Source organism: Ornithodoros turicata, chromosome 8, assembly GCF_037126465.1.
Source record: "Ornithodoros turicata isolate Travis chromosome 8, ASM3712646v1, whole genome shotgun sequence".
Classification (NCBI taxonomy): domain Eukaryota; kingdom Metazoa; phylum Arthropoda; class Arachnida; order Ixodida; family Argasidae; genus Ornithodoros; species Ornithodoros turicata.
This window is the reverse complement of record NC_088208.1, coordinates 14996274-15023091: the sequence shown is the minus strand read 5'-3', so window position 1 is coordinate 15023091 and position 26818 is coordinate 14996274. Positions and strand designations below refer to the sequence as shown.

At 45.7% G+C, this 26818-nt stretch overlaps 1 protein-coding gene across 4 annotated transcripts in view; it reads right to left on the bottom strand.

The window, feature by feature from the left end:
* The window catches only part of LOC135366510 (ras-associated and pleckstrin homology domains-containing protein 1-like), a 163414-nt gene that overhangs the window by 94876 nt on the left and 41720 nt on the right, over positions 1-26818 (bottom strand). For 3 of the 4 annotated variants that reach the window (XM_064599224.1, XM_064599226.1, XM_064599227.1), the window contains exons 2-3: positions 15178-15302; positions 10518-10692 (exon numbers count right to left, since the gene is read on the bottom strand). In XM_064599224.1, coding sequence (XP_064455294.1) covers positions 10518-10692; positions 15178-15218 — 216 coding nt within the window. In that variant the 5' untranslated portion in view covers positions 15219-15302. Of the gene's footprint in view, positions 1-10517; positions 10693-15177; positions 15303-22900; positions 23125-26818 lie in introns of those variants that run through there. The other variant, XM_064599225.1, reaches the window with a different exon arrangement.

Genomic DNA, 26818 nt, shown 5'->3' with positions numbered 1-26818 from the left:
ACTACTGACCGCGTGTCCTCCCTCCGTCAGATTAAACGAAGGATGAGAGGTGAGAGAGATGGATGAGGGACTGCAGGAATGGAACGTGAAATTCGGGAGAATGCACGGGGGGGCCTGAAACTCAAATCGAGTCGCGTACCGCGTTGACCCTTGCCCGGAAGTGGAAAAATTACTCTTGGGGGGACTTTTTTTTTTGGGGGGGGGGAAGGGGGGCGATTTTTCCTACATAACCGTGGATAACACATGGAGGGACTTTTCCAAGCCTGTGACGTCCAGAGCTTGGTTATACCAAGACGCACTTTAGACTCACTGAGGTACGCAGGTAGGTACGCACTGAGGTACGAGCACACGCAGGGGAGCGTATGCTCGTGATTTTTATATTTTTTATAATTTTATCTTTTAATTCTTATAAAATCATTTATATATTTTTATAAATTTTTATCAAATGCTTTATATATTTTTATAAAACGCTTTTTATTTATTGACTAACGTTGCTTCAAGAGGGTAGCCTCCTTCAGCTCGGTGGTCAAAATCCCTCGGGGGGGTCGGGACGCAGAAGAGGCGCTCTGTTTGTGAGGCCTTGTATACGGGGAAGCTGAGTGAAAAAAAAAAAAAAAGAACACTGATTTTCTTTCCCATCACGATTTCTTAAGACGACTCAATTCATTGATTCCTTGATTCTTGGGCGTTGGAGGCGTCCGTGTTTATGTCGTCACCGCCACACACACACACACACATACATACACGACGACGACGACGACGACGACAGAGAGAAAGAATGTGTGCGTGTATGTCGTCCATGTGTCTAGCCTGCCTCGGCTAATTCTTGTTGTCTGCGATTTCTTACTCCTGTATTTCAACTGGTTGGGTTACATGTCGATCCATAACCGCCAGCTGTGGGGCAGAATATCGCCTCTAGTGATGAAACTTCCAACTCATCGTCATTCAATAAAGTTCTTTCTCTCACTTTTTTCCCCCCTTTTTTTAATGCAAACACCCCAAGCATCATTGTCGAAATAAAGTTGTTGTTGTTGAGTTATAAGGGTTTTGGAAAATGTGTAACAACTTTCTTTTGACATGATGCATGGGGGTGTTTCATCGCCGGGGACGACACCCTACCAGCCTACCCCACTGCTGGTGGTCAAGTGGGGAATGCCAGAATGAGCACCTTCAAAATAGGCATCGAAGTCCTATGGTGTTTTTGAAAATGTATCCCAGTGGTGGGTGCCTCTTTCACGCAGGCTCAACTCAGCAACCCTTTGCACTACACCGAGGTTATAGAGTAAAACTACACAGTGTTATTACAGCAATTACAGAACTGCGGAATGTTATTACGTTGTAATGCCATCCTTCATTGATACGGCCTTGTGTTTCAGGGTTAGAAACGGTAAAACTTGTTTTTACGTCCCGATTTGCATCATCGCTGCTTCGGATAAAACTAAAAAAAAAAAAAAAAAAAACGAATACGAACTAGTTGAAGCGCAAATTCAGTCACCAATATACGGGCATCGGAGAAAGCTAACCGCCGTGAATTCAGCAGAGTTGCTCGTGTTCATCTGAAATGCGAAAAGCGTTTCCTCCCGAAAATCTGCTCTTTTTTCTTTTTTTTACACCCGATATCACCCGGTTTTACAGCTCTTGGAACGAAACCAGATTCTTGCCCCACGATTTCAAAAAAAAAAAAACGCAGAACCCCCCCCCCCCCCCCAAAAAAAAAAACAAAAAAAAACAGCAAGACTCGATCATACGTGACAAAACAATATCGTACTTCACACTATGTTCCTCACATAAATCACATTGGGAACGACCCGCTACATACGAGCATTTTCGACAGGTACCACATGTGTCCATGGCGAGTATATATATATATGTCTGTGTGGATACAACGTTATTTATCTTCGGAAGCACACACCGCTATACGTGCTGCTTTTTAGGGGGGCAGCCTCCTCCTCCCCCACAGACCACCACGAACACCTGCCCCTTCTCCTACCAGAAGCGTGCGGAACACGTGCGACTTGTGCACCGCAACAACAAACCTGTTCCACGCGGCTGGTTTCCGCCAAACGCCACCTGCCATGCGGTTTCGCTTCGAGCGCCCCGTTGGCTCCGTCTGACGGCTCTCGTTGGACAAAAGTACTATAGGTGCAAAAAAATATCGGAATTTTGAATATCGAGAAATATATCGTATAAATATCGGATAAATATTTAGTCGTAGCCAGGGATGGGCAGTATTTAAATACATTGTAATTAAAATACTATTTAAAATATAAATACATGTATTTCTATTTTGTATTTAAATACAGACTTGAAAAATGTATTTATAATTATATTTAAATACCAATTTCCGGGTATTTATTCTTGTAAATACTTTATAAATACTCTTAAATACAGAATACACTGACTCATATCTTAAAGTTGCCCGCATTTGACCTTTCGGGAAGAAGGGCGAGTTTGGGGCGCAATTATGCCGGGTTTGCGCTAGCATGCGCATGCGACAAACCATTTTAGATGGCGAGTTTTTCACTGTTGTTGCGGACAACGGTCGTGACTACCCGATTACATTGTTCTACGAAGCATCTTCGTCAAATTTAATACAAGCATTTGTTCATCGGCACCTGTGGAGATGCTGTTCTCCTTTGCGAATCTGATTGTACGGCCGAACAGAAGATGCCTAAAAGAAGCAGTCTTCGAGAAATTTCTAATATTAAAATCGCCATGATAATCTAACAAGTAAATGATATTCTTTCTTGCTGATTTGTCCTTATGATCATAATTATTTCTATATTTCCAGATGACACCTTCCTCACAGTATTTATGGTAGTAGTTACGGTATTTAAATACAGTATTTATATTTTGTATTTAAATACTCATGTTGAAAACTATTTATGAAGAGTATTTAAATACCCCTGTCAACAAAGTATTTTGTATTTATATTTAAATACTCAAAAAATGTATTTATGCCCATCCCTGGTCGTAGCTAATATGTCGTAGATATAATTACAGGCAAGCCGGTGGACCAACTCCATCTTGAGAAAAGTCTCATGCGATGGGCGACACGGTGTCGTCGTGTGTTTGTTTTTCTGTCTCGCTCATTGCTCGGATCTTCTCAAGACGGAGGTTTAGTTCACGAGGTTCATTCATCTTAGGTCATCTGAAGGCGTTCACGACGACGGTTTCAGAAACATGACAAGCAGCGAGAATGCTTATCTTTGGTTTGACAGCTATAAAGCATCGACTAAAAATGTGACGGTAAATGCAGATCTATTCTTTATTCGACGTTTTAATCGACGTTTATAGATACTCTGTTTCGTATCAGTTTCAGATATCGATAAAATATCGATGTCGACAAGCTTCGGTATTTATATCGATATTTGTCGATGCTCGGCAAAGTATCTATATATTTATCGATGTCCTTTTCCATTCTTCTTCTACATCCGTATCTGTGATGATTTTTGTTGTTGTGTGATGGAGTAACTAGCGACAGATATTTAGTCAACTGAGTGTGACCGATGAGGTATATGCTTACTATCTGTTTTCTCATATGGTGCGCTTATCATATACGCTATGAATATGGGACCGCTTAACCTCGCATATAACCGCTTAACTGCATAAATGTACGCCCTCAATTAAAATACTCAAATAGTATTCCATATTTATCGATATTCGATATAGTATTGATATTTTTCGAACAACGATCAGAGCGAGCGGGAAAAATATCGACGGCATCCCATCCCTACAACGCATGACTGTCTTCGGGCATGTTCGTCCTACAAGGCATGGTTGCAGATGTTGCAGATACAAGGTGGCGGACAATCGTCGCATTTATGAATATGTATAGAAGCTTAACTTGAAGACGCCTGTGACATGACGCTGGGTGTAATTTTATGCCAGGTGGGTTGTAATTATACGGTACAAAGCCGCGAATATGAAGAGTGTGACGTGTTCGCGATATTCGTGTGAGGAATTCGGTGAGGTGCGACCATCTGCTTCTGTACGAGCTCGACCTTCTTTCGCCCCTCTGTCGTTCGAGTGATCTTCCGTGACGCACATATTAATGAGCTTTAATATGTCACGTGCTACTTCGAGAACGTCAGGACGCGTAGCAGACGCAAACCAGGGCTCTGAAGCAATTAGTTACAAGTAATTAAGCTACGGTAATTAATTACTTTTCGCGTAATTAAATACTTTCAAAGAGTAATTGTAGCTGTAGTTTAAAGGGCATTAAAGGGCTCTTTTGCCCTTTAATGCCACAGTCTAGACAATGCCGAGACAACCGTTGTAATCATGGAGGTATAAAAAGAGACGATGGGACATGGCAGCTGGAAGCTGAAGTCAATTTTCTCTCGCTGTCGGCCATGTTGTCAGGGCACGAAGGTTTCGGTTTCGTTATATCACTGACCGTGGCGGCAGAGTGTGAAAAAAGCGCACGCTATATCACAAGAACGAACTCCAAGCCGACCCACGACGACAACTCTGCAGCACTTCCATATGAAACCATGACACCTGCTGCCGAGACAACTCCATTGTTTCGGTTTCGGTTTACCTGTCCTGCCAAGATGGCGTTGATATTCCCGAGTTCTATGCAAAGCTGGCAAAGGTTGCTTCACATCGAAGTGCTTGCGGGATTCAGCCATATGCCCCTTTAGGGTAGATTTCCACATTAAAACATCCATTTGGGCCTGTTCGTACATTTCCGTGACGATAAAAGCGCTAAAAGAGACAAATACAGACGACACAACATAGAGCACTCTAGTGCTCAATATAGTGCTCTATGTTGTGTCGTGTGTGTTTGTCTCTTTTAACGCTTCTATCGTCACAGATTCACACGTAAGGTGAGTCAGCATATTAGTACGGAAGCCCATGTCTCATCGCTACATATATATATATATTGTTACGCGGATTAAATTTCGACGGCATTTATGTAGATTTACCTCCCATAAATTCTCCCTCGTTCGCCGTCGGAAATTCACCCGACAAGTAGGCAACGAATTAGGTGTGCAGATGCGTCCTAAGTTTTCCCGCACACGTCCTTGTATACGATAATAATAATAATATAATGACGATAATGGATACAGTAACACCACCTGCTTACTGTGCGCACCCAAGCCGGTACCGCGTAAAAGGGTACGTCACGGCTCATCTGGCCATCTGGTTTGATTCGAGATCTCCCTCCTCATAAAAAAGATGAAAACGCACACAGACACACACACAAAGAAAAAAAAACATCGTTACCTCTACCGAGCACACGCGCAGTTCCATGATATCCCCTGACCGGCTGTTGCGCCCCGTTTGGTCATCCCGGCCGTGCCTTTCAACCTCAGTCTTTCTCTTTTTAGGTGCTGTTGCACAGCCAACAGAGGGAAAGAATATCGACCACTTTTGATGACTCATGTGATAACTGATCATTTGTGGCTTCACGTGGTGAAACAACTGTGATCATGGGTGACGTCACAACGGCCGGTTCCGGAGATTATTCCTTTGCCACAAAACTGTCCTTCCGTTACTTTGAAATGGGAGGAGCAAAGGCAAAAGCGATTGGGCGATAAACGAGGCATATGAGCCCAATACAGAAGTAACGTTTTAGCGATCGCGAAGTCTGCACTCCATAAAAACAGGAATTTACACTCCACAGCTTCTTCTCCCGCTCCCTCTCCTTCTCAAGAGAGCCGACAATGCGGAGCGAGCTCTCATTGGTCGCCTCAACCGATCTGCCCAATCATCGCGGCAGATCCCTCGAGGGGACCAATCGCAGGCCTCTCCGCATTGTCGCGCGCTTCCTGGGAAGGAGAGAGAGATATATATTATCTAGTTATATGCCTGCGTCTATTCGCTTCGTATTCCCCCTCCCACTCCCTCGTTTTGGTTTTGAACTACTTAGGCGCACGTCCACGTCTGGCAGCGGACATTACGTCACTCTTGTCACAACCCCGCCCCTTTCACCGCCGATAAGCAGAAATTAAACCGAGTATAGTTGGAACCCAGTTCGCTCGCGGCCGTCCAAAAGTCAATACAGCACCGACACACCCTTGGCTCAGCCGGGTGACGTCGCTATTTTCCAATCGTAACATATCATCTGACGGGGGCGTGCCCATCGCTATGGACAGCTGTTAGGCCTAGCTCTATATACCTATTGAACGCCTCTTTCGAGTGATAAATAGTGAAGCAAGAATCGGTGCCGTTCTCAATGCCCGTATGATACACATCCATTAGGATTATCACGCCCAAGCAATTAAGCGGAAGCGGTATACGGTCTTATTATTATTATTATTATTATTATTTTCCCTTCTACTCCGCATGCAGAGATGCGGAGCGTAGATAAAGTAAGCCACTCGCTCGAGAGGATTATATGGAACTCTCAATCTCTCAAAGACCGGTGCTTTGTGTGCATCGAAGTGCTTCCGCTGCTTTCTAGATGTTGGTTGAGTTCTGCCTCTTCTTCCGCGTTTGGGCTAATAAATGAGCAACGGTTGAATAGAGACAGGGTGAACTTTTACTAATCTACTTTGAATCCGTTCGTCCACGGTCTCCTTGTGCGCAGAGAAGTGAACAATAATCTAATACGCCCCCCCCCCCCAATTTTGCATCATATTTCGCCCATATTTTGCATGGTGGCTCCTGATTAACACCGTGACGAAAGTAACAGGATCTCGAGCCGTGACAAATGTCAACTAATTGCTCCTCCTCCTCCTCACCCAATTCAGAATGCGTTCTGCAAATAGGGAGGGAAGCCAAACAACCCTGTGTTTGTGGTATCATCTGATGCTCCTTTCGGATAGTATCACGCGATACGCTTTTGCTTCGGTCCCTCTTTCCACATCAATTTTCGAAGCTGCTGGTGAGTGACATCGGAGTGGCACCACGTGATACGCTCCGCTCTGTCCCTCTCTCCACTTGCCTTTTCGAAGGCTTGATACGATAGCGCGATGCGCTCGTTTGAGTCCTTCACATTTTTTTTGCGGTCGGACGTTATGTTGATGTGACTGGGTATGATTTGGCTTTAGTATAGGGTGAAGACAACCGCGCCGTCTGGTGCGGACTTCCGCCATCGTGAAGCTCACGCACAGCTCGCGATGCCCGCACAAAAGTGTATAGCATATATACACACTACGTTTCCGAGTTGAGTAAATATATAGCAGAGGAGGTTTGAAAAAAGTGGGTGAAATCACAGCACTCTTGCATGGTGAGGGTGGGCTTCAAAATGGCGGCTTTGCGGCGTTCGCTTCTGCAAAGGGTAACTCCACTCTACACAGAGGGAGCTAGTATGGTAAATGCTACTACCTGCAAATAGTACTTCGCTACCCGAACCGCGCGGAGAAAATTTACTGCGAGCGTGCAAAGAGTGAAGCAATAGGCGACGACTACACGAAGTTGCGCGCGCCCTCAAGTAAGCCGCGCAAGGCACAGTGGGTACCTTGAGGGGCGAGGCAGCGTCGTCTGCTTCTCCACGCGACAGTGCATGCGCGAAGTTACCAAGCGAGAGCCGTAGTTACGCACCCTGTAAGCAGGCGTCAGCCACTGCAACAATCGGCTGAGCGACTGGACGGGCTCTCTCCTTCAAACGTCCTACAATAGACCTCTACCCGAGAAACGTCATCATGACGTTGGTAGACAAACTGAAACCGAAACAAATCGGAAGGGGAGGGCTGGGTTCCACGAATGGGCACTTGTACGCTGCCTCCTATTGAAAGAAAAATAGGCCATCGTAATTCCCTCATGACCGTGGCTTTCGAGCACGAACATTGTTCGCCCCTAGCTTCGAGCCTATAGTTCAACTCTACCAAATTGGTGGCGCTGTCGAACACTATGACGTCATCTGTCTACAAACAGAGAGAAGTCTATACCTTGCCCAGGCCACTCGCGGCACCGCTGCATGTAAAATCGTCTACGTAATTCCAAGCTACATTCTCTCTCTCTTTCGCGACCGAATTGCGTGCAGAGTACGGCGGAAAACGCATATTCTGCGCACGCAAATATACGGTCGGGACGACCAAAAGACTCCTCCGCAAATTTTACGACAACAGGCGACACATAAAAATCACGCGCATGCGGCGCCACGAAATATTAATATCGCGCGAAGGTTTTGCATGTTTCCTTTTCGCATACTTGTCCCCTACACCGCCCGAGCGGTTTTCTTTGATTTATTTTTTTCCTTCTTCCCGAAGAGCTTCCACAGCACATACCACGCGGACCGCATTCCCGACTGGCTTCTGAATGAACGGCGACGACAGCTACGCAGAATGTTTTAGTTGCTCTCTTGCCGCATCTGGAATGTTCCAGATGGTACGCCCACTCGCAGATGGATAGCCCTGGGGTTCCTCGCGGCAGCGGTTCCAAGTAGCGGCCACAGAGACGTTTTCAACGGGCAGCAATGACATGGCTATATTTAAAGAAAGCGTGCCTTATTGGGTACATCGCATGCTCGCGTCGAAGGATTCGTGCTGTCATCGACGAGGAAGCACGTTTAAATGTGACAGTCTGGAGCTGTGGACTGATGTCGAGATTAGAGTTGCATTCAGACTGTAAAATAGGGTTTATTCACATCCACGACCTACTAGATTATAACGACCATATAGGCACCCCTTCGCAGCGCCGCGTTTCGAAGCTAGCGGTGGCGTTACTCATCGGCCCGGTTATTGCTTTCTCAACTTCTACAATACTTCGTACTTCAGCTTACCTTAGTATTTTTGCACAACCGCTGGATGTCCCAAGAGAGATGCCTCTTTTAAAGTTCATTATCATCATCATTCTATGCGTTTTCATAGCAGATATCGCTGTCGTCTGCTACGGTAGTCGTACGTTCCCTTCTGCGAGTTAAAAATTCAGATTTCCATTGTCCAATCATGATGCAGATGTCACGGGCCGATGAGTAGCGCCCCTAGCGGATCGTGCGGACGGGGTCCTCATAGGGGTTGCCGATTATGACATGGTCGTTATAATCTAGCAGATAGTGTTCACATCACGTCATCCGCAAGAGAGCGCCACTGTCGCTAGCGAATTTGCCGCAAAAACGTAGGATGACTGTCCAGGCCTTCACTCACATCGCATTCACCGTACAACTGGTGTTTCAATGTTATTGTACTGTGTGTTTGTACCATAAGTCAAGCGATTTCCATGGTTTCAACCTTACTAGTACCCTAAATATAGCACCGAAAACAGGAACCAAACTTCGAGGGACCTATATGATGGCGGCGATTTCGCCTTTTCGAAGCCATAGTCGCCCTCTCGAGGGGGTGACGTCAGTCAATGAACTCCGTATGAAACCCAAAATTTAATCCTGCAAAGCGTAGAACTTTTCGAGATAAACAGGAAAAACGAGAGGCGTGTTTTGCCATCCGGTTTCGTCTCCAGTTTCACTGTCACGTAAACATCAGCTGCTGCACGTCACGTCACGAGGATGTGCGAACTAAATAAAGATGACTAAAGATGATAAGGAGTGAGATGAGATATGGTAAACCATTCTCAGCATGTTTTGTCGGCGGAGTCGGTGGCTTGACTGCTGGGCAGAAACAGAAGCCCTGTCAGAGATCCGAGTTCCTGATCTCTGTCACGCGAAGGAAAGCGCAGGCTAGAAAATCTACCTCTCCCCGTCTGTAAACAAACGACGTCATAGTGTTTGGCAGCGCCATCAGTTTGGTAGAGTTGAACTACGCTCTAAGCTAGAGGCGAACAAGATCGCGCCCGAAAGTCACGGTCTTGAGGGGATTACGATGGTCTCTGAAAAGGACGCGACCTTCGGTCCTACTTTTCTTTCAATAGGAGGCAGCGAACAAGTGTCCATTCGCGGAACCCAGCACTCCTATTCTGATTTGTTTCGGTTTCAGTCTGTCTACCGACGTCATAATGACGTTTCTCGGGTAGAGGTTTATTGTAAATAGTCGGCGTCCAATTTAATTTTAATTTACATATTTCTCAAGGTGGTTTAAGCATCAAAACAAAGCACGTAAGAGTGTATTGAAACCTTTAGGTTCAGTGCTGGACAAAAGTTTACGGAATACGCTACCGCGCACTCGCTTCTAGCGTGTCAATGTGAGGAACAAATGCGCCAGGGGGTGTTCCGTAAACTATTGTCCAGCACTGCACAGCTTGGGACAAAAGTTAACGGAACGCGCGAGCTGTGTAGTTTCTCCTCGGCGATCGACACCCTAGCGGCGAGTAGAAGCAGGGTTCACTCGTTCACGGGGAGGAGTGCGCGACACCAATCCAAACCGCTTCGCGAGCACGTTCGAGCGATACCGAAACTATCGCGGTATGTGTCACAATCAGCACATTCGCCCGCTTCCGCTCGCTGCTAGCCATTCGCGCCGATGAGAAAATACACCGGTCGCACGTTCCGTAAACTTTGTTCCAACTCTCGCTTTAATATCCGTGCTTATCATATGTATTGATTTCATTTTGATCTTGCTGTTACTTCCGTTTGACTCTTCGCTATTGTTCGTCTATACGCAATCGTCAAAAAAAGAAAAAAGAAAAATGAAAGAAAGATAAGAAAAGACGTGGAACATGTAAGGTTAACTCACCACTTGTATGCTGTCTAGTTCTCCCAGCCACGCACCGAGAAGTTTCTGCGGGTCAACCTCTTCTTGGGGCAGTTCGGGCTCGTGATCGCTGTCCGGTTCCGCCTCACTCGTCGAACTGTAGGCTGCGTCCTCGAGTCCGCCGCTGCGGGACGAGTCACTCACCCACGCGACGGTCCTGCGAAAATATCAATGCATAAATGTATTGCCCACCGAAATCTTAAAGGTGCTGTCCGAACAAAAAAACACAGTTGAACTGAAGGTTCGATCGGAATAGTGGCTGCCTGAAGTACACGTAACCGGTATATTTCGTTTTGAAACAGTCGGAAACAGTTGGCGTGACGTATCGGATCAGAGTGGCGTTAATATCAGTGGGTGCGTTTTTTTATTATCCGCGGACCCCCGGGTTACGCACCACGTGACCCGAGTGAGATGTCACGTGACGTGTGGGTAGGTACCCCCGTTTAGAAATTTTCGCCCATTACGAGTTACGCCCGTCTCAGCGAACATGGCGGCAGAGGCAGACGACGTTTTTGACGAGGACATGATTGTGGGAGTTGCGGCACTTGTGCTGCTTGACGCATTTGACGAAGGAGAAGATGATGACGAGGAGGAGGAGGAGGAGGAGTGTCGTTGGGAGGAACCCGAGAGGTCTGCCTGCCTGATTAGGCGGCATGTTTCTCGGGAAGGGAAAGGTGGTGGAGAGGAGGAGAGGAAAGGGTGAAGTGGAAGACCGAGCGGAATCCGCTCGGGGGGAGGATAGCTGCGTCCATGGGCCGACTTCAGGGGAACTGTGCCGGCATACGCCTATTACACATCTGAGGGAAACCCAGGAAAAACCCCAGACGGCACAGCCGGCCCGCGGATTCGAACCGCGGACCTCCCAGTCTCCAAGTTACCGTCTCCCAGTCTCCGCTGCGCCACCGCAGTTCTCCAGTCTCCCAGTTACCGCTGCGCCACCGGAGAAAAAGGCACGCATCCAACGAAACAACAGTCGTGCTAAAGCCACCGAAATATGCTCGGAATCCGAAAGTTAAAAGACGCGGGACTCTCGCTTGACGTCGTGTGACGTCATAACCCTCTGCTACCCTCCTATTGAGCTGGGTCAGCGAGAGTATAGGTACCCAGAGTAACCCTAGAGCGACCAGATTTGAATTTTCGCCGGTATGTTATGACGTCACTTCCGTCATCCTCGATTTTTCGCCCGGTAAGGGTTACCCCCGAGTTACCCGGGTAGAATAAAAAAAATGCACCCAGTGTAACGAGCAGAACCGAGGTCCCACTGAAAATTCGACCGCTACGCGACACCGGGCGGCGCTGCTCGCGGGGTACTGTCTACGTCACGTAGTGACATCAACATCGCTCATTTACTTACGGGTTATTTGCAGGAGTTTGATTTGATCTGGGGCGTCCTGTGGCGCAAGGATAACGATGCGCCGGACAATCCATGAAGGAGATGAGTAGTTTCTACATGGTGCGGAAATTAAAGACCCCTCGCCACGATTTTGCCCCAAGTTATGACAAATAAATGCGGAAGACGGTGAAGTCAGAGCTCGACGTGGAAGTTTGATTGATGAGTTTATTACCTCGTAAACTATACGAGACTTGAGAAAACTGGCTGCATCCTTGGGCATTGTTCCACACACGCTGATATCCAGGGAACTTAATATAAGGCTATCGTTTGTGGTATTTTTTTTTTTTTTTGCGAAACTCTTTTCTCAAATGCTATTACATTTTTATGCAAAGCCCTTTAGTGTTATGTGAAATCGTTTATTTCTTCTGCATTGGTGCAGTGACGGCTACGCGTTATAGACCCAGTCTGGTGATCACATAGTGGCGGAATTGTCACGTGGCCTTACAAAGTCGCGGACGGACCTACACTGAAAGAAGCAAAATACATGTTCTATAACGAAACATTGCCTGATATATTGAAAACCAGAACTTTCCGCATCCGAATTCAAGGAATATACTACGAATCCACGAATCTTACGAATCTCGAATCATTTCTTAAAAAGAGAGTTTGAAAAGCCAGGAAAAAAAAAAAAAAGAAAAAGAACACTTTTACTGAAGAGCATTTTACTGAAAGCTTTTTCGACAGTTTCCTCACATCAGGATATTTCTGGTTGCCCTCCTAGTACTTGAAGATGTCTGCGGAGGACAGAAGCAGCGGTACTGGACTGACAAGTAGGCATTGATTGGGTCAATTTTATAAAGACACAAACAAACGTGCTTGGTGGATTCTTTAATAATTGGGGGGTCTACGTCGCGAGACGACTGAGATCATGAGCGACGCCACAGCTGTCGGTCTGTGGATTACTTTTGCCCACCTGAGGGTTCTCTAACGTGCGATGAAAGCTCATCACACAGCGCGCCCCGTATTTAACGTCCCTCGCGGAAGACGGCGTGTCAAAGCAACTTGTACCATACTTGTACGTATCTTGCGTACGTACTCAAAATACAGTATTTTAAATACTTTTTCCGGTATTTTGGTACTCTACTCAATACTTTTTTGCGACAAGTATTTTTAATGTATTTAAAATACTTTTTTCGGTATTTGCTACTCAGTACTCAAAATACTTTCCTTCCTCGTCAAGCCATATCCAGTACGCTTCCCGCCGTGCCGAGATTTTCAGCTCACTGGAATTTAACCCCCTTTTTCTTCGTTTTCTTTTTTTCGGGAATTCGCGAATCTGTCATTTATCCTCTTGTACAATAGGCTGGTCCCAAGCCTGGCCTTGCTTCTCAATAGCCAGCTTCGTCAGAAAACCGTTCTTATTCACATTGCCAGGTGAATCACCAGGGGATTAGGTACAAGATAATCCCGGCATTTATTTCCTTGGTCATCACAGCAATAAACACGTGCCAGAGGTTGCGAACCGACATACAGGAGGGATTACGAAGTTTTGGGTCAGAACATATCAACAAAGTTTACTTGGGTTCACCAAAGTTCACCAAACATTACTTGACACCAAGACGTTGCAAATGAAAGACATGCATGGCTGATGAAGTTTATTCCTTTCATTTGTAAGGCAACGTCAGAATACGCGTTTCACTTACTGCTAATACTAAAGTACTTTAAATAGTATCTTAAATACTTCTTTGAGTATTTAGTACTCTACTCAAATTACTTTCAGTTTTGAGTATTTTGTACTCTATTTTAAATACTTTTTCCGTAGAGTATTTAGTATCTTATTTTAAATACTTTTGCGCAGTATTTTGTACAAGTCTGACTTGTACCCTGCCACCAAGTTGTTTGGTGGATTCGAAAGATTCGATACACCATTTTATGCACTGGCCTGCCTACACTCTTAAAAAAAGGGTGTACTTTAACTCCTTTCCTTGCCACATATATAACACCCTTTTGGAGAGTACAATTACGCTCAAAAGGGTGTCTCCTCGCTCCCTTAAGGGAGTAGCACACCTTTCTCCCTACTGGAGAGCAGAGGTGGGCGTTTGTCCTCACGAGCCTCGCCTTCACCTCAATTTTCTGGGAGAAAAATTTTCCTCACCTCACCTAAAAAAATGTTTGCAATTTTTTTCCTCACCTCAAAAATTGTTTGAAAAATTTTCCTCACCTCACCTAAAAAAATTTTTAAAATTTTTCCTCGCCTCACCTCACCTCAAAGGAGTTTTTGAGACTTTTCCTCACCTCACCTCAATTTTTTCAAGCTATTTGTGTATTCGATGTGACGTTCGCAGGCTTTGAAGAATCTTCATCAGTAAAGTCGCGTTGGCTTTGAGTGACTGCCAATGAACTCGTGAAATTGCTTAGTCAATTTAACGTTTTTTTTTTTTTAGCTGGCAGATTTGGCCTAATCAATCACAGAAAACGCTTCGTGGACCGATTGTTATACGCGTAAAAGCTGCGCGTATCACCGGTGAGAGAGGAGGACAGTCCCCGCCCAGGTGAGCTACGCAAGCTGCAAAAAGAAGGAAATATATCCCGTGTACGCGCGGAAAAAGTTTTCATAAAGTGCGCGTTCATGAAGTTTTCCTCACCTCACCTCAAATTTTTTTTGAAAATTTTCCTCACCTCACCGAGAAAAACTGAAAATTTCCCTCACCTCACCTCAAAATGTTTCTTAAAAATTTTCCTCACCTCAAAATTTTTGAAGATTTTCCTCACCTCACCTCAAACATCACCAGAAAAACTGGCCCTCACCTCACCTCAAATATCGTGAGATGAGGGTGAGGAAACCCTCACCCTCGCACGCCCTCGTGAGGGTGCCCACCTCTGCTGGAGAGTAATATTACTCCCCGGCAGGGAGAAGGTGTTATGCTACTCCATTGAGAGAGTGAGGAGACGCCCTTTTGAGCGTAATTGTACTCTCCAAAAGGGTGTTATACTGTATATGTGGCAAGGAAAGGAGTTAAAGTACACCATATTTTTTTAACAGTGTAGGACTCACGGATTCGGTTGGCCCATCCCTATTGAGAACTAATGCAATGAAGTTTTCCACCGTTTATTATTTAAAGAAGGCGTATTACTTCATAAACCTTCTTTCCTCAGCACTCAGCTTGGCGTGTGTATTACGATGCCCGCATTATGAAATGAGCCGCATCTATCAAAGCCACGAAAACCCCTTTTGAACAAAGCAAACGGCAACTTCCGGTGACGACTCCTAACTCACGTCCCGAGTATATACACGCATGGAACACTTACTTGGCATGAGAGCCGATTTCGGCGCTGGGAACTCGAGGCATGTTGTCGCTCTACGCGGCGGAGAGCTTCGTGCGAGCGGGAGACATCCGTCAATACACAACAGCTGCCATCATCCCATCAGGTACCTGCACGAAACACAATGGATGCAAAAGAGTGTATATAGAGAATGCTGCTCTTCCGTTTTCTCTGTTTTCATCGCGATTCATGTATAAGCCTCTCGCTGAGAGAAAACAATATCCGACTCATAGCCTCGCGCTGATGCAGATGCGTATTTTATACACAGGGAAGTGATGAGAGTTATTGCGAGAGGATGTTAATTCTGTAGCGGAGGCAACGTATCAAATTCCGTCTCTGTGAGCAAGCGACGGAGAAAATGTCAAGGTTGTGTATACAATACGTCCAGGGTGACACTGTTTATATATTTAACATATCAGACAATAAGGCCACGGCATATTGACTCCAAATATTGAGAGAGCGTTTCTTTTTCTTTTTTTTTTGTCATCTAGAGAATTTGTATAAAAAAGCTATGCAGGAGCTGCATAAACGCTTTTGGAATTGAGTTGTACGATCATTCGGGTATCCTCCGGAAGAGAGTATGTAACTACAAGATGACTTAATTACCTAAAATCCATTAATTAACCCTTCAATTAGGAAATTTCGGGCTAAAGCGGGATCGCAGAACGGGAGAAAATCCTCGTTGAAAGCCATTCTATCCTTTAAAAATCTAGAAAAGAGCGCGTGCAATGAAATATCCTCTTAGGTGGTGACACGGGTTCGAATCCTGTCACAGGCTGTGCTGTCTGCGGTTTTCCCAAGACTTTCCAAACGAATGTCGGCACAGTTCCCCCTGAAGTCGGCCCAGGACGCTTACTAAGCCCCCACTCCTTCCTGCTGTCCTCTCTCCATCTGTACACGTCTGTACGCCGCGCACAGCCACAGTTGCTTCGCGGTGCTAACGCGGAATAATAAAAAATAAAAAATAACGCAGACATCCATATCGTCTCATTGTTAACTATAGGACATTATTGTCACTTATTCCAAAACTCACACGGAGAAGTGGCAGCTCTATGAAGAGGTCGTCTTTTTTGGCATGACGCCAAACACATTAAGCCCCATGCATTCAACAACGAGACAATACACGCGAGTCCAGGTCAGCCGTCGTGAATAATTCATGAGAGCACGGAGCAGGATCCCGTCGAGGAGCTCGGCCGAGGTTCCCTTATCCATGTGAACCTATCTCTCGAGCGACCCAAATTGATAACGGACGCTAATAAGGACCGACGAAGAACACGCTTCTAGGAACCTTAATGAAAGTGCTGGGACGTCTTCCAAGCATAACAGACTTATGGAAGAGTACCCTGTACCTGTGCGCTGTAAGCTTACCTCAGCAGTGCCGTGTAGGTTAATCAGAAAGTCTAGTTGAAACCGAAATACAAGATAACGCTGAGCTACAGTTGTCCGCCTAATGTAATTGAGTTACTCTTGAATAATTTCACGCTGTGCACGTTTAAAGCAGCCTGAATTGAAAACGCTTCCCGCAAAGTAATTAACAGCGATGTTTCTCATAAAAGAGGTTCATAATACGCATAATGGACACAAATGTTTACATGCAGCATGAAACTCGTACGTGGGAAACACAATGTCCTTTTTCTTTTTTTTCCAGTCAATCAATCAGGAAGCGGAGAGCAACACTGATGTCAAATTAGAAGTTCTACGGCACCATAGTCACGTTCAACCTCAGAATAGCATGATAACTGTCTCTTTTTCTCGCTAAGTTAAACCACCAGTCTCCAGAGGACAATATAGCGTCTGAAACGTTGTGTATAAAAGTATAATTTATTAGTGTTTACTTTTGAGAAATGTTATTTTTCACGGTTAAATGTAATAAGAATATATTATAAAGTTCTCCTTCAGGCACCCGAGACATCGTTCTTATAGGCTGCGCACGACAATAGATATTCAACGAAAAGTGGTGCACGCGTACGATCAAATTTACGAAGACCCAAGTTTCGTAAACTTCGTTTGTTGCGGAAGTATATGCCCCATACGCCCATCATCCACGCTCTGATTGACGTCCGACGTCACATCACCTACTTCTCGATCAGATCATGACGACATCAAACTAAAATTCAACCCGAGCCACACGGAAGAAGGACAAGTAACGGTTGGAAAGTCCCGCCTACGTCCGTCCAAACTTCAGCGTCGCAGACGACCACCGGAGGAACAAAAAGTAAGCAGACGACAACGCTTACAGCGGCGCAGACGACCACCGGAGGAACAAAAAGTAAGCAGACGACAGCGCTTCCAGCGGCGCAGACGATCACCGGAGGAACAAAAAGTATAAGCAGACGACCACGCTCAGCCAATTAGCGCTGACCGACTGTCAATACGTCGGCAATCGGCACACACGTATTCAGTGACCCGTATTAAGAGTTCACCTATACGCAGACGCGATTGTCATCGCGGATGTTCGTTTTGATCGCCTTTTGTTCGGTGGATCACGAAGCGTTCGGGGGAGTTTCTGCGGACTATACCACGTGGGTGTGGTTCTAGCATTAGCCAAGAGAAACCGGCGGTCAGTGAACAAAAGAGGTCGACGCGGAAGGATTCGATTCCGCTTCCTGGATAATGGTTGCCATGACAGTGAAGTTATGTAGACCACTGTGAGGTCTACGGTCCAGTTTGACGACCTCGAAGTCTGGAAACGACGATTGCAGAAGACGCATATGGTATAGTGTTTTGCGAATAGAGGCCTCGTGACGATTCGTTTCGTTTCGTGGCACTGCCGATCCGAACTTAACGGGTAATTTGAAGTATCAGTAAGGCACTTGACGCACAAACCAGTCCGTGGGCAGTGATTAATGAAGGTGTGGTGCGGTAACGTAAGTGCAGAGAGGTTGAAAGGTTCTAATGAGCTTCTGACGTTATCGTTTCCTTGGTAGCGGAAACTGGAGCAGCGCGTAGGCATCAAAAGATGAACACAAAGAAAAATTACTAACCGATTCGTAAACATGAAGCCGCAAATGAGGGTCTCCGTACATTTTCCCAAGTGAGTAAGTTCTCAACTCTGATCAAATTCGTCGAATCACGATCGGGATAGTTGTTCGCATGGACACATTTCAGGAGATGTCGTTTTTGCGGAAGAATTAAGTCCCAAAGATTAAGTCCCAGGCTTCTGTGTGTTCATCGCAAAGGAGCAAAGAGGCAGTTTACGTCGACAGCGTATATAGTTTACGAGCTCGTTGCCATATGTGACAAATATTTTTAATTTGCTAGCAAAATTGCGGCAAAACAACGTCTGCGACGAAACAAAAACAGCGACGTCTGGCGGGAAATAGTCCCGAACTGGTCAAGCTACGTTGATCTATGTATCCGAGAACGATTTGCTGCTCCTGGGGGCTACGTAGGAGACCTTAGTTTTCTTTTTATTCTGTGTTTGCGCCGCGAAGCAACTGTGGCTATGTGTGGCGTACAGATGTGGACAGCTGGAGGGAGGACAGCAGGAAGGAGTGGGGGACAGTCGGGTTAGTATGCGTCCTGGATCGACTTCAGGGGTAACTGTGCCGACATTCGTCTGAAAAGTCTTCGGAAAACCCAGGGATAACTCCAGACAGCACATTCGGTGGATTCGAACCCACCACCTCCCAGTCTTCAGCACGACCTTGGCTACCACCAACGAGCGAGATGCTCTAATCCCTTTTTTTTTCGTTCTAGACCTAGTGTTATGCGCATGCAATGCAGTTTTGTCGCCGTACATAACATTGGTGGCAACTTCGACACAGTGTTGGCCATAAATCTCAATTTAAATTTTCTAAAAAAAAATGAGTGCAACTGTGACAGAAATCGTGACATAAGAACACCGAGGGCTCATGCAACGCCTCCTAGATGCAGTATACAGAAAACAATGCCTTCCTATTTCAGTCCTTTGAAACATAGGCACACAAAGTCAGCCAATCGCCGAAAACGATTTTGGAACACAAGTCTTTCTGGAGGTACCAGCACGACCTACTAGATTATAACGACCATGTTATAATCGGCAACCCCAATGAGGAGCCCGTCCGCACGATCCGCTAGGGGCGCCACTCATCGGCCCGCGAGGTCTACGTCACGAGTGGACGACGGAAATTTGAATTTTGAACGCGCAGAAGCGGACGTACGACTACCGTAGCAGACGACGGCAATATCTCCAATGAAAACGCGTAGAATGATGATGATAATCAACTTTAGAATGGAACATCATCCGTGGGACAACCACCGCATGTACAAAAATACTAAGGTAAGCTGAAGCACAAAGTATTGTAGAAGCTGAGGAAGCAATATCCGGGCCGATGAGTAGCGCCACCGCAAGCTTCTAAATGCGGCGGTGGGAAGTGGTTCTTAGTACATGGTCGTTATAACTTGGTAGGTCGTGGCTACCAGTGGATGTGATGGCTTTGTCTCTGGGTGCTGTTTCCAATAGAGCAATATCCAATAGATAAATTGTCTGAGATTCCACGTCTATGCTGCTTCCCATGCAGTATATTTAATATTTCCTCGGTTTCAGGTTCTCTGCATAATTTTCAGCGAAAATCCCGACATGGCATGCATCCCTCGTTGCCGGTAAACGAGTTTGGGTAGAGGCAAGTCTCACTCAGCCGCAGTGCGGCTCCCACTCTATTCGAGGAAGCAACTGGAAACCGGAGGGTTCTCAGCATCTCGCGCTACTAGACAATGACACCAGTTGCCCCGCCGGCGTACTTCGGAAGCGCTCTTCCATTGTCTTTCGCCAGCCAAGGTCGTCGGTTGATGATGTCTCACGTCCCCCGTGCACGTACAGTCGTACGTCGTGTACATGCTCCAAGAGATATGTCACCTTCTCTCCAAAGCCGTGTCGACGGACGGGAAGAACCCAATACAAGGGTGCCTCTGGGAGAATCGAATACGTGTAGGATTATGGGACGAAACAAGATCGACATTTCAGCTTGTATTTTCTTCTTTTTCTGGTATTATCTGCTTGACTGAATCCTTACGTATATAGTTTCGGTTTTGAGTTCATGCCATAACGGACGGAACGATACTGGTATACCTTTCGCAATCGATGTTTTCGTTTTTTTTTTTATGTATATATCGATATTTCATCCACGAGTGTATGGATATAAATATCAATATATGTCTGAGATCTCGCAGCCGTCGAATCACGCATCTCTTCAACGGGGTGTCCGCCCATTTCATCGAAGGGGCCTGTCGAGACTAACCGAGGTTAGGTCAAGAGAGCCTTTTACGTATTTCACATGTTGCCGAAAGAAAAAGCGATTCGATGAAACGTTCATTTTTGACGAAATGGCGTTCGATGAAACGGCGTTCGATTGCCAAATGGCCTCATTCAACGAACGGGATGCGGACTCACTCCTCTCTAGACGGTGCATGGTTCGAATCCTGCCGCCGTTAGGCTTCTCTGGCGACTGCTATAGTACGATAGTTAATGTTCCGAGGAGCCTTACCGTGTATTCACACAAGCGACATACCCACGGAAGATTCTAGCGGAAGAAAAAGCGAAAATACTGCTTACAGAGACGAAGTTCCGTCCCGTGTTGTGTTGGGCATTCACACGGTGCGGAATACCGGGAGTTGCGTATCGCGCATTTAGCAGACGACACTTAGCAGACGACACTGTCAGCGTGTTTTCCTGTCGTCTGCTACTGAATATCACGTGGCTGTGGCGCAGGACATTCCCCGTGGTTAGCAGTGTACGTGACGACACGACGCTGAGCGCTCGCGTTCACGTGATAGCAGAAAGCTATGACGTTTTTCGCATCTTCCGCTTCTGGGGAAATGTCGCTCGTGTGAATACACGGTTAATTGAGGCTTGTCTTGTGTTACAGTCACTGAAGAGGTTACATCCGTTCATGTTCATTCGACTTACGCCGATATCGATAAAATATCGACACTTTAATCGCAATCATCGATTTACAAACTCAAAATATCGTTATCCAGGGTGTCAGCGCTAAGTATGGACGTCATTTTATTTTATTTTTAAATACAAAAAATGCGCTATATATTCTATGCCAAGTGGGTCACCTCATGGCCGGCCCGGATTAGCGACCTCCAGAGGCGTTGTCCTCATTAATTTTGACTAATGAACTTATTAATTATGAGAGATAGAAGTTGGACGCTCTGACAGCATCTGTTCGTTTTGGTGCGCTGATGACGTTGGCGTTTTCTGAAAAGGGATAGAGTCAATATAACGCGAGGCAATGGCGCCTAAAAACACGCTTTAAAGACCATTTCCTGAAACACGATTTCTCCCTTGCCCTCCAGTGCGAGGGAGAAATGGTTCCTTCTCTTGTTCGATAAATCATTGCTATCTTTAAAATATCCATATCGTTGCATCCCACGCTTTGCCTGTCACGCAATTTAACAAATGACAGAACGACGCCATTAGGCTTTGGGTATGTTCTCTCAGAAGCATTTCCATAACACAACCGCAGCTCTGTCACACGGCCGTTCTGATTACTAAATGCAATGACAGCTGAACATCTCGAGCTGCCAATGCTCTAAATGGGTATCTAATGCTCTTTGAGAGGTTGACACTTTACAAACCGGGTGGCGCTAGTCGCGTTCGTCCACAGACAAAAGGAAAAGCATGTGATGAAAAATGTACGGCAAAATAGATTTTGAAATTTCGATAGTGTTTCAATTGCTGATTGTATCCCCGTTGCAAAATAAACTACTGTAAATCAATTTGATCCGACTATAAAATGCACAGTCGCGCGCGGGAAACTGCCAACGGCGAAGTGAGACTATATAACCTGGACTTACAAATGCAAACACCGAACTTGGACTAACCTAATAATAAACTAACCAACACGCTGCGCCCTGTCGTGTCCGCCCTGCTAAGCCTATAACAGTTGCTAAAATGTGGCTTTCGTTCGCCAGTACGACTTGGACAGACATCCAAAAACTAGTAAATTTAAGTGGTTAAATGGCGATGTAGTGTTTTTAAAACTCGGCGTATCATCTTACGGAGCAATCGCGCATTCTCCTTGATTTTCCTTGTTTCGAGAACGTGGATTTCGAGGTCGGGCACTTCGTACCCGGCGATATTGAGGTCCTCCCTCAAAGGGTTACCCTGAAGTTTCACGACTTTTCATTACACTTGTTGCAGTTCTCTGTTGCGCTTTTTTTCTGTGCTTAGCTGGCAATGAAGCTGCCAGTGATGGTGTTTTTGGGTGCTTTGGTGCCTTATGGGGGCACAAGAACAACTGAGGCCAAATAGTGCCAGTGATGGTACCCTTGACTGCCTCAAAGGGGTTCCACGAACGTTCATCGAGTCGAGAAACATCAGAGTCAAACTGCAATCGAAAACGGCCGTGTAGCAGCAACAAATCACTATGCGTTCAGTTCAAACGTCATTCATTTCAACGACCATCAAATTACTCGTTTGACAGCGATATTAGCTGGGGGGGAAGTGACCTTTCTTCTTACGCAATCCTTCCCTTCGTCACCTTCAAGTGGGTCACAAATTTAACAGCTGCGTGACCGCGAATGCGTCTGCGCGTTGCTTTAAAAAACCAAAAGATGGAAACCGCTAATAAACTTGATGTTTGTCATCCTCCATGTCAAGCCTCTACGCGTCAGTCGATCAAGACCAAGTCCGTTATGACAGAGCGGCCTTCACGAGCCGACACCGATCAAACCGCTGTAGCACGCTCTGCAGCGTCAGCTATATGAAGGGACCTCAAACCTGAAATCGCATGCTCGTTTGGAAGCGGAATTCCATCTTGGGGCGCCGTCCTTGCCCGAAGCCATGGGGCGCTGTCAAGGCCAGGTGAAGATATGTTCCGGCAGCTCCCACTGGATGTTTCCCTCCTTCGAGTAAACGTTCCCAACGACAGCCCCGATAACAAGTTGACGATGTCGCCGATGCGCGCCTCTCGGCTGGGCGGCTTCAGTCAGCGTGGGTTGTTTGGAGACAAAAAGAACGAAACGGAAAGTACAAGGCGCCGGCGACGCATGGCGCTGGACAGACGGCACGATAAAGAGAGATAGACCCAGGAGGAAACTGAGAGTTTCGCTTTATCTTTCAAGGTGAGGCGTGAATGGAGTATGACAACAATGGGACTGATGTCTTCACTTTGCGAAAGGGTGGAGACCGCATGGCTGCCGTCAGGCGGTGGCTGTCCAGGAAGAACAATGTGACTTTCTGGTCTCGGGTCAGAGTGGATATGTGTCCGTGTCTTCATGAACGAAGCCAGGGTATGTCAACGACAGCGCGATGTCGGCGTAGTGTAATTAGGGGAACAGATGAGGAACCTGCAAGCGAGCTGGTGGAGTTTGAGGAACGAAGAAAACACAGAAAACGTGTAGTGTCTGTTTTCTATATTTTCTTCGTTCCTCAAACTCAACTGAAAGAAATGTTGCCTTCATCAGGTGTACCTCGAAATGAAATGATCGATGATCCGCGTTGCAAAATAAACTACTGCAAATAAATATTATCTGACTTTAAAATGCACAGTCGTGGGCGGGAAACTGCCAACGGCAAACTTAGACTAACGTGGACGTAGAAATGCAAACCCCGAACTTGGACTAACCTAATAATACACTAACCAACGTGCTGTTCCGGCGTGTCCGCCCTGCTAAGCCTAACGGCTGCTAAGATATGGCTTTCGTTCGCTAATACGACTTGGACAGATATCGAACACTCGTGAATTTGAGTGGTCAAATAGTGATGTCGTGTTTTTAAACACGGCATATCAGCTTATGAAGCAATCGAGCATTCTCATTGATTTTCTTCGTTTCGAGAACGTGAATTTCGATATCGGGGATTTCGGAACTGGGAATATCTAGGTGCTCCATCTTCATCTCACCTGACCGGCAATCCGAGGCGTGGGCTCGAGTCCCGCCACGGTCACTACCTGATCTTTCGTCAACAGCCATCTTGCAGTTCGATGCATGGGCGTTGGTGAAGCTTAAAGGGGCAAGTGCAGCAATTTCTGCTCGCGGAAGAAGCCGTTACCTTGACACCAAGATAAAAGGAGCAGGATTCATCGGCTGCGTCGTTTGTGACTTACGAGGGAACGATAGCGCAATGTACGTTTTCCCTTCTCAAGAAGGACGTACAATGCGAAGCGAGCTCTCATTGGTCTCCTCATACAATTTGTCCAATCATCGCGGAGAGATCGTTTGAGGAGACCAACCCGACGCCTCTCAGCCTTCATGAGAAGGAGAGAGAGAGGGTAGGCGTAAATTGCGTTTTTTCTAGAAATGGGACGAATCCAAAATTTTTCGAATCCGAGTCCGAATACGAATGCAAGGAAGATTCTACGAATCCACGAATCTTACGAATCTCGAATCGTTCGAATCCTTTCTTTAAAAAGAGTTTAAAAAGCCAGGAAAAAAACACTTCTAGTGAAAAGTGTTTTGAAGCAGAATATGATGCCTTTGTTTAATGAATATAACAAATTAAAAAATGCTTTAGTTTCAGGAAAAAATATACCCATATAGTTCTTATTAAACGTAATTTATTTAGCATGTTGTTCATCGACTACAAAGAAATGCATAAATTCTCGGGTCTGAAATTATTTCCATAAAACTAAGCAACAGTCAAAAGCGAAACCAGGTTACTTTTAAACCTGTAATGTAACAATAATTCCTGCCTGAGCAATGTGAACAGTCTGAGCCTGAGTTCAGTCCAGGAGCAATGTGAACAAACAAACAAGAAACACCTGTTGGTCAATGAGGCTTTCGGCGGACTCCGGAGACGACCGAATTTGAAAAATAAACAAACAAACCTGGTTGGTGGATTCGAAGGATTCGATTCGCTGTTTTGGACACTGAGATTCGGATTCGCGAATCCTCGAGTCCCTGCCTAGGATTCAAGGAATCGTGGATTCTGTTGGCACATCCCTAGTTTTTTCTATCGATCATAAATCGCGAACGACGCAACTGGTGAATGCCGTTCCTTTTGTGTTGGTGTCAAGGTAACGAAGGGACTTTCATTCCACGAGGAGATTTGTTTGTACTTTTGATTGCCACTTAAATTTGCGTTTGTCTTAATTTTCCACTCAGCTTCTGCAGTTTACGTAACGTCTACTAGGCTTTAAAATGAGGAGGAAAAGTGAATTCTCTTCAAATGCGTAATAGACATTTCCGCGAAAGGAGAAAGAAACTGCGTATAATGGCTATGAGCAAAAGTACTGCTTGGACGTTTGAGGGCGGCGGTGTCGATCCTGATTTGCGACCAATATAGGGTGTCCCAGAAAACGTGTCATTCAATTATAATAAAAAAACTACACTACCTAGAATCATGCGGGCAACGGCATTTGTTTTTACTAGGTTTTTGCCACCTACTGATGTGAAGGTCGTGTTACGTAAGCTTAATTATGTAAATTTTCGCGAACTGAAGTCCGAAAGTTGCCACAGTAAAGGTCACTTTTTTACACCACCAATGTGAAGAGCGTGTCTAATGTATTCAAACTAATGATAATTGACAGGGATATTCAGGGGTTATCCCATAAGAAAAAATAGCCGAACATCATGCTCTACGAAGCAAGCGCGCGACAAATTTTTCAGCGCAATCCTTGTTAGTCCGACGAAAGGAGGTTGGAAACCCAGCCCACACCTGCAACGCAGAAAGAGATAACGCAGGTATGGCTTATCGCATCCGACTTTCGTTGAGATCGCACTTACCCTCTCCCAATTTCAGGAACTGTCACTTTTTCTACTATCACTCTGTGGGCTGGGTTTGGAACCTCCTTTCGTCGGACAGCAAGCGATTGCGTTCAAAAAGTCGTCGCGCGTTATGGTTCTGCGCTACGAAAAGCATGATGTTCGGCTATTTTTTCCGATGGCATAACTCGCGAATATCACTGTCAATTATCATGAACTTGAGTGAATTCGACACGCTCTTCATATTGGTGGGGTAAAAAAGTTACCTTTACTTGGCAAATTTCCGAGTTCAGTTCGCAAATATTTACAAAATTAAACTTACGATACATGACATTCACATGAGGAGTTGGCAAAAACCTGGTAAGAACAAATGCCGTTGACCGCATGATTCTAGGTGGCGTAGTTTTTTTTATTATAATTCAATGACACGTTTTCTGGGACACCCAGTATGTCGGCGTGCGCTTCTACGGGGTTTAGCGTTTCCCCGTCAACAGGCCCCGTATTCCGCAAAAATTTCCTCATTGCAACCCATGACGCGGAAATGGGAGAGTCGTTGTTATCGGTCAGTGATTCATATCCGTTCAAAACAACTTTCAAGATTATGCGACGCTCTTAAATTCAGGGACGGTTGCGTAATATGTATCGGTCCCAAGCATTAATGTACTGAAAGTCGAGTGCAATAGGGGTGGACGGTATGTGTCTTTACAATGTTCTTAAGTTGCACGAGCCTGTTCAAGGCCTTCCATCTACCCGTCCACCCCTATTGCACTCGACTTTCAGTACGTTGTGCTGCTTGGGGTAGATTCGAATTTGTTGTCGATACTTCATGGCACCGTACAAACTTTAGGTACCCACTTTGGGTAGGCCACAGTGTTAAAAAACAAAATGAAATGGAAAGAAAACACATGAATCAGAAAGAAAAAGAGACAGAGAGGGGAAAAAAGCGAAGGAAGAGGAGGAAAGCAAAATATTAAAGCTTCCATCTCTATGTGCA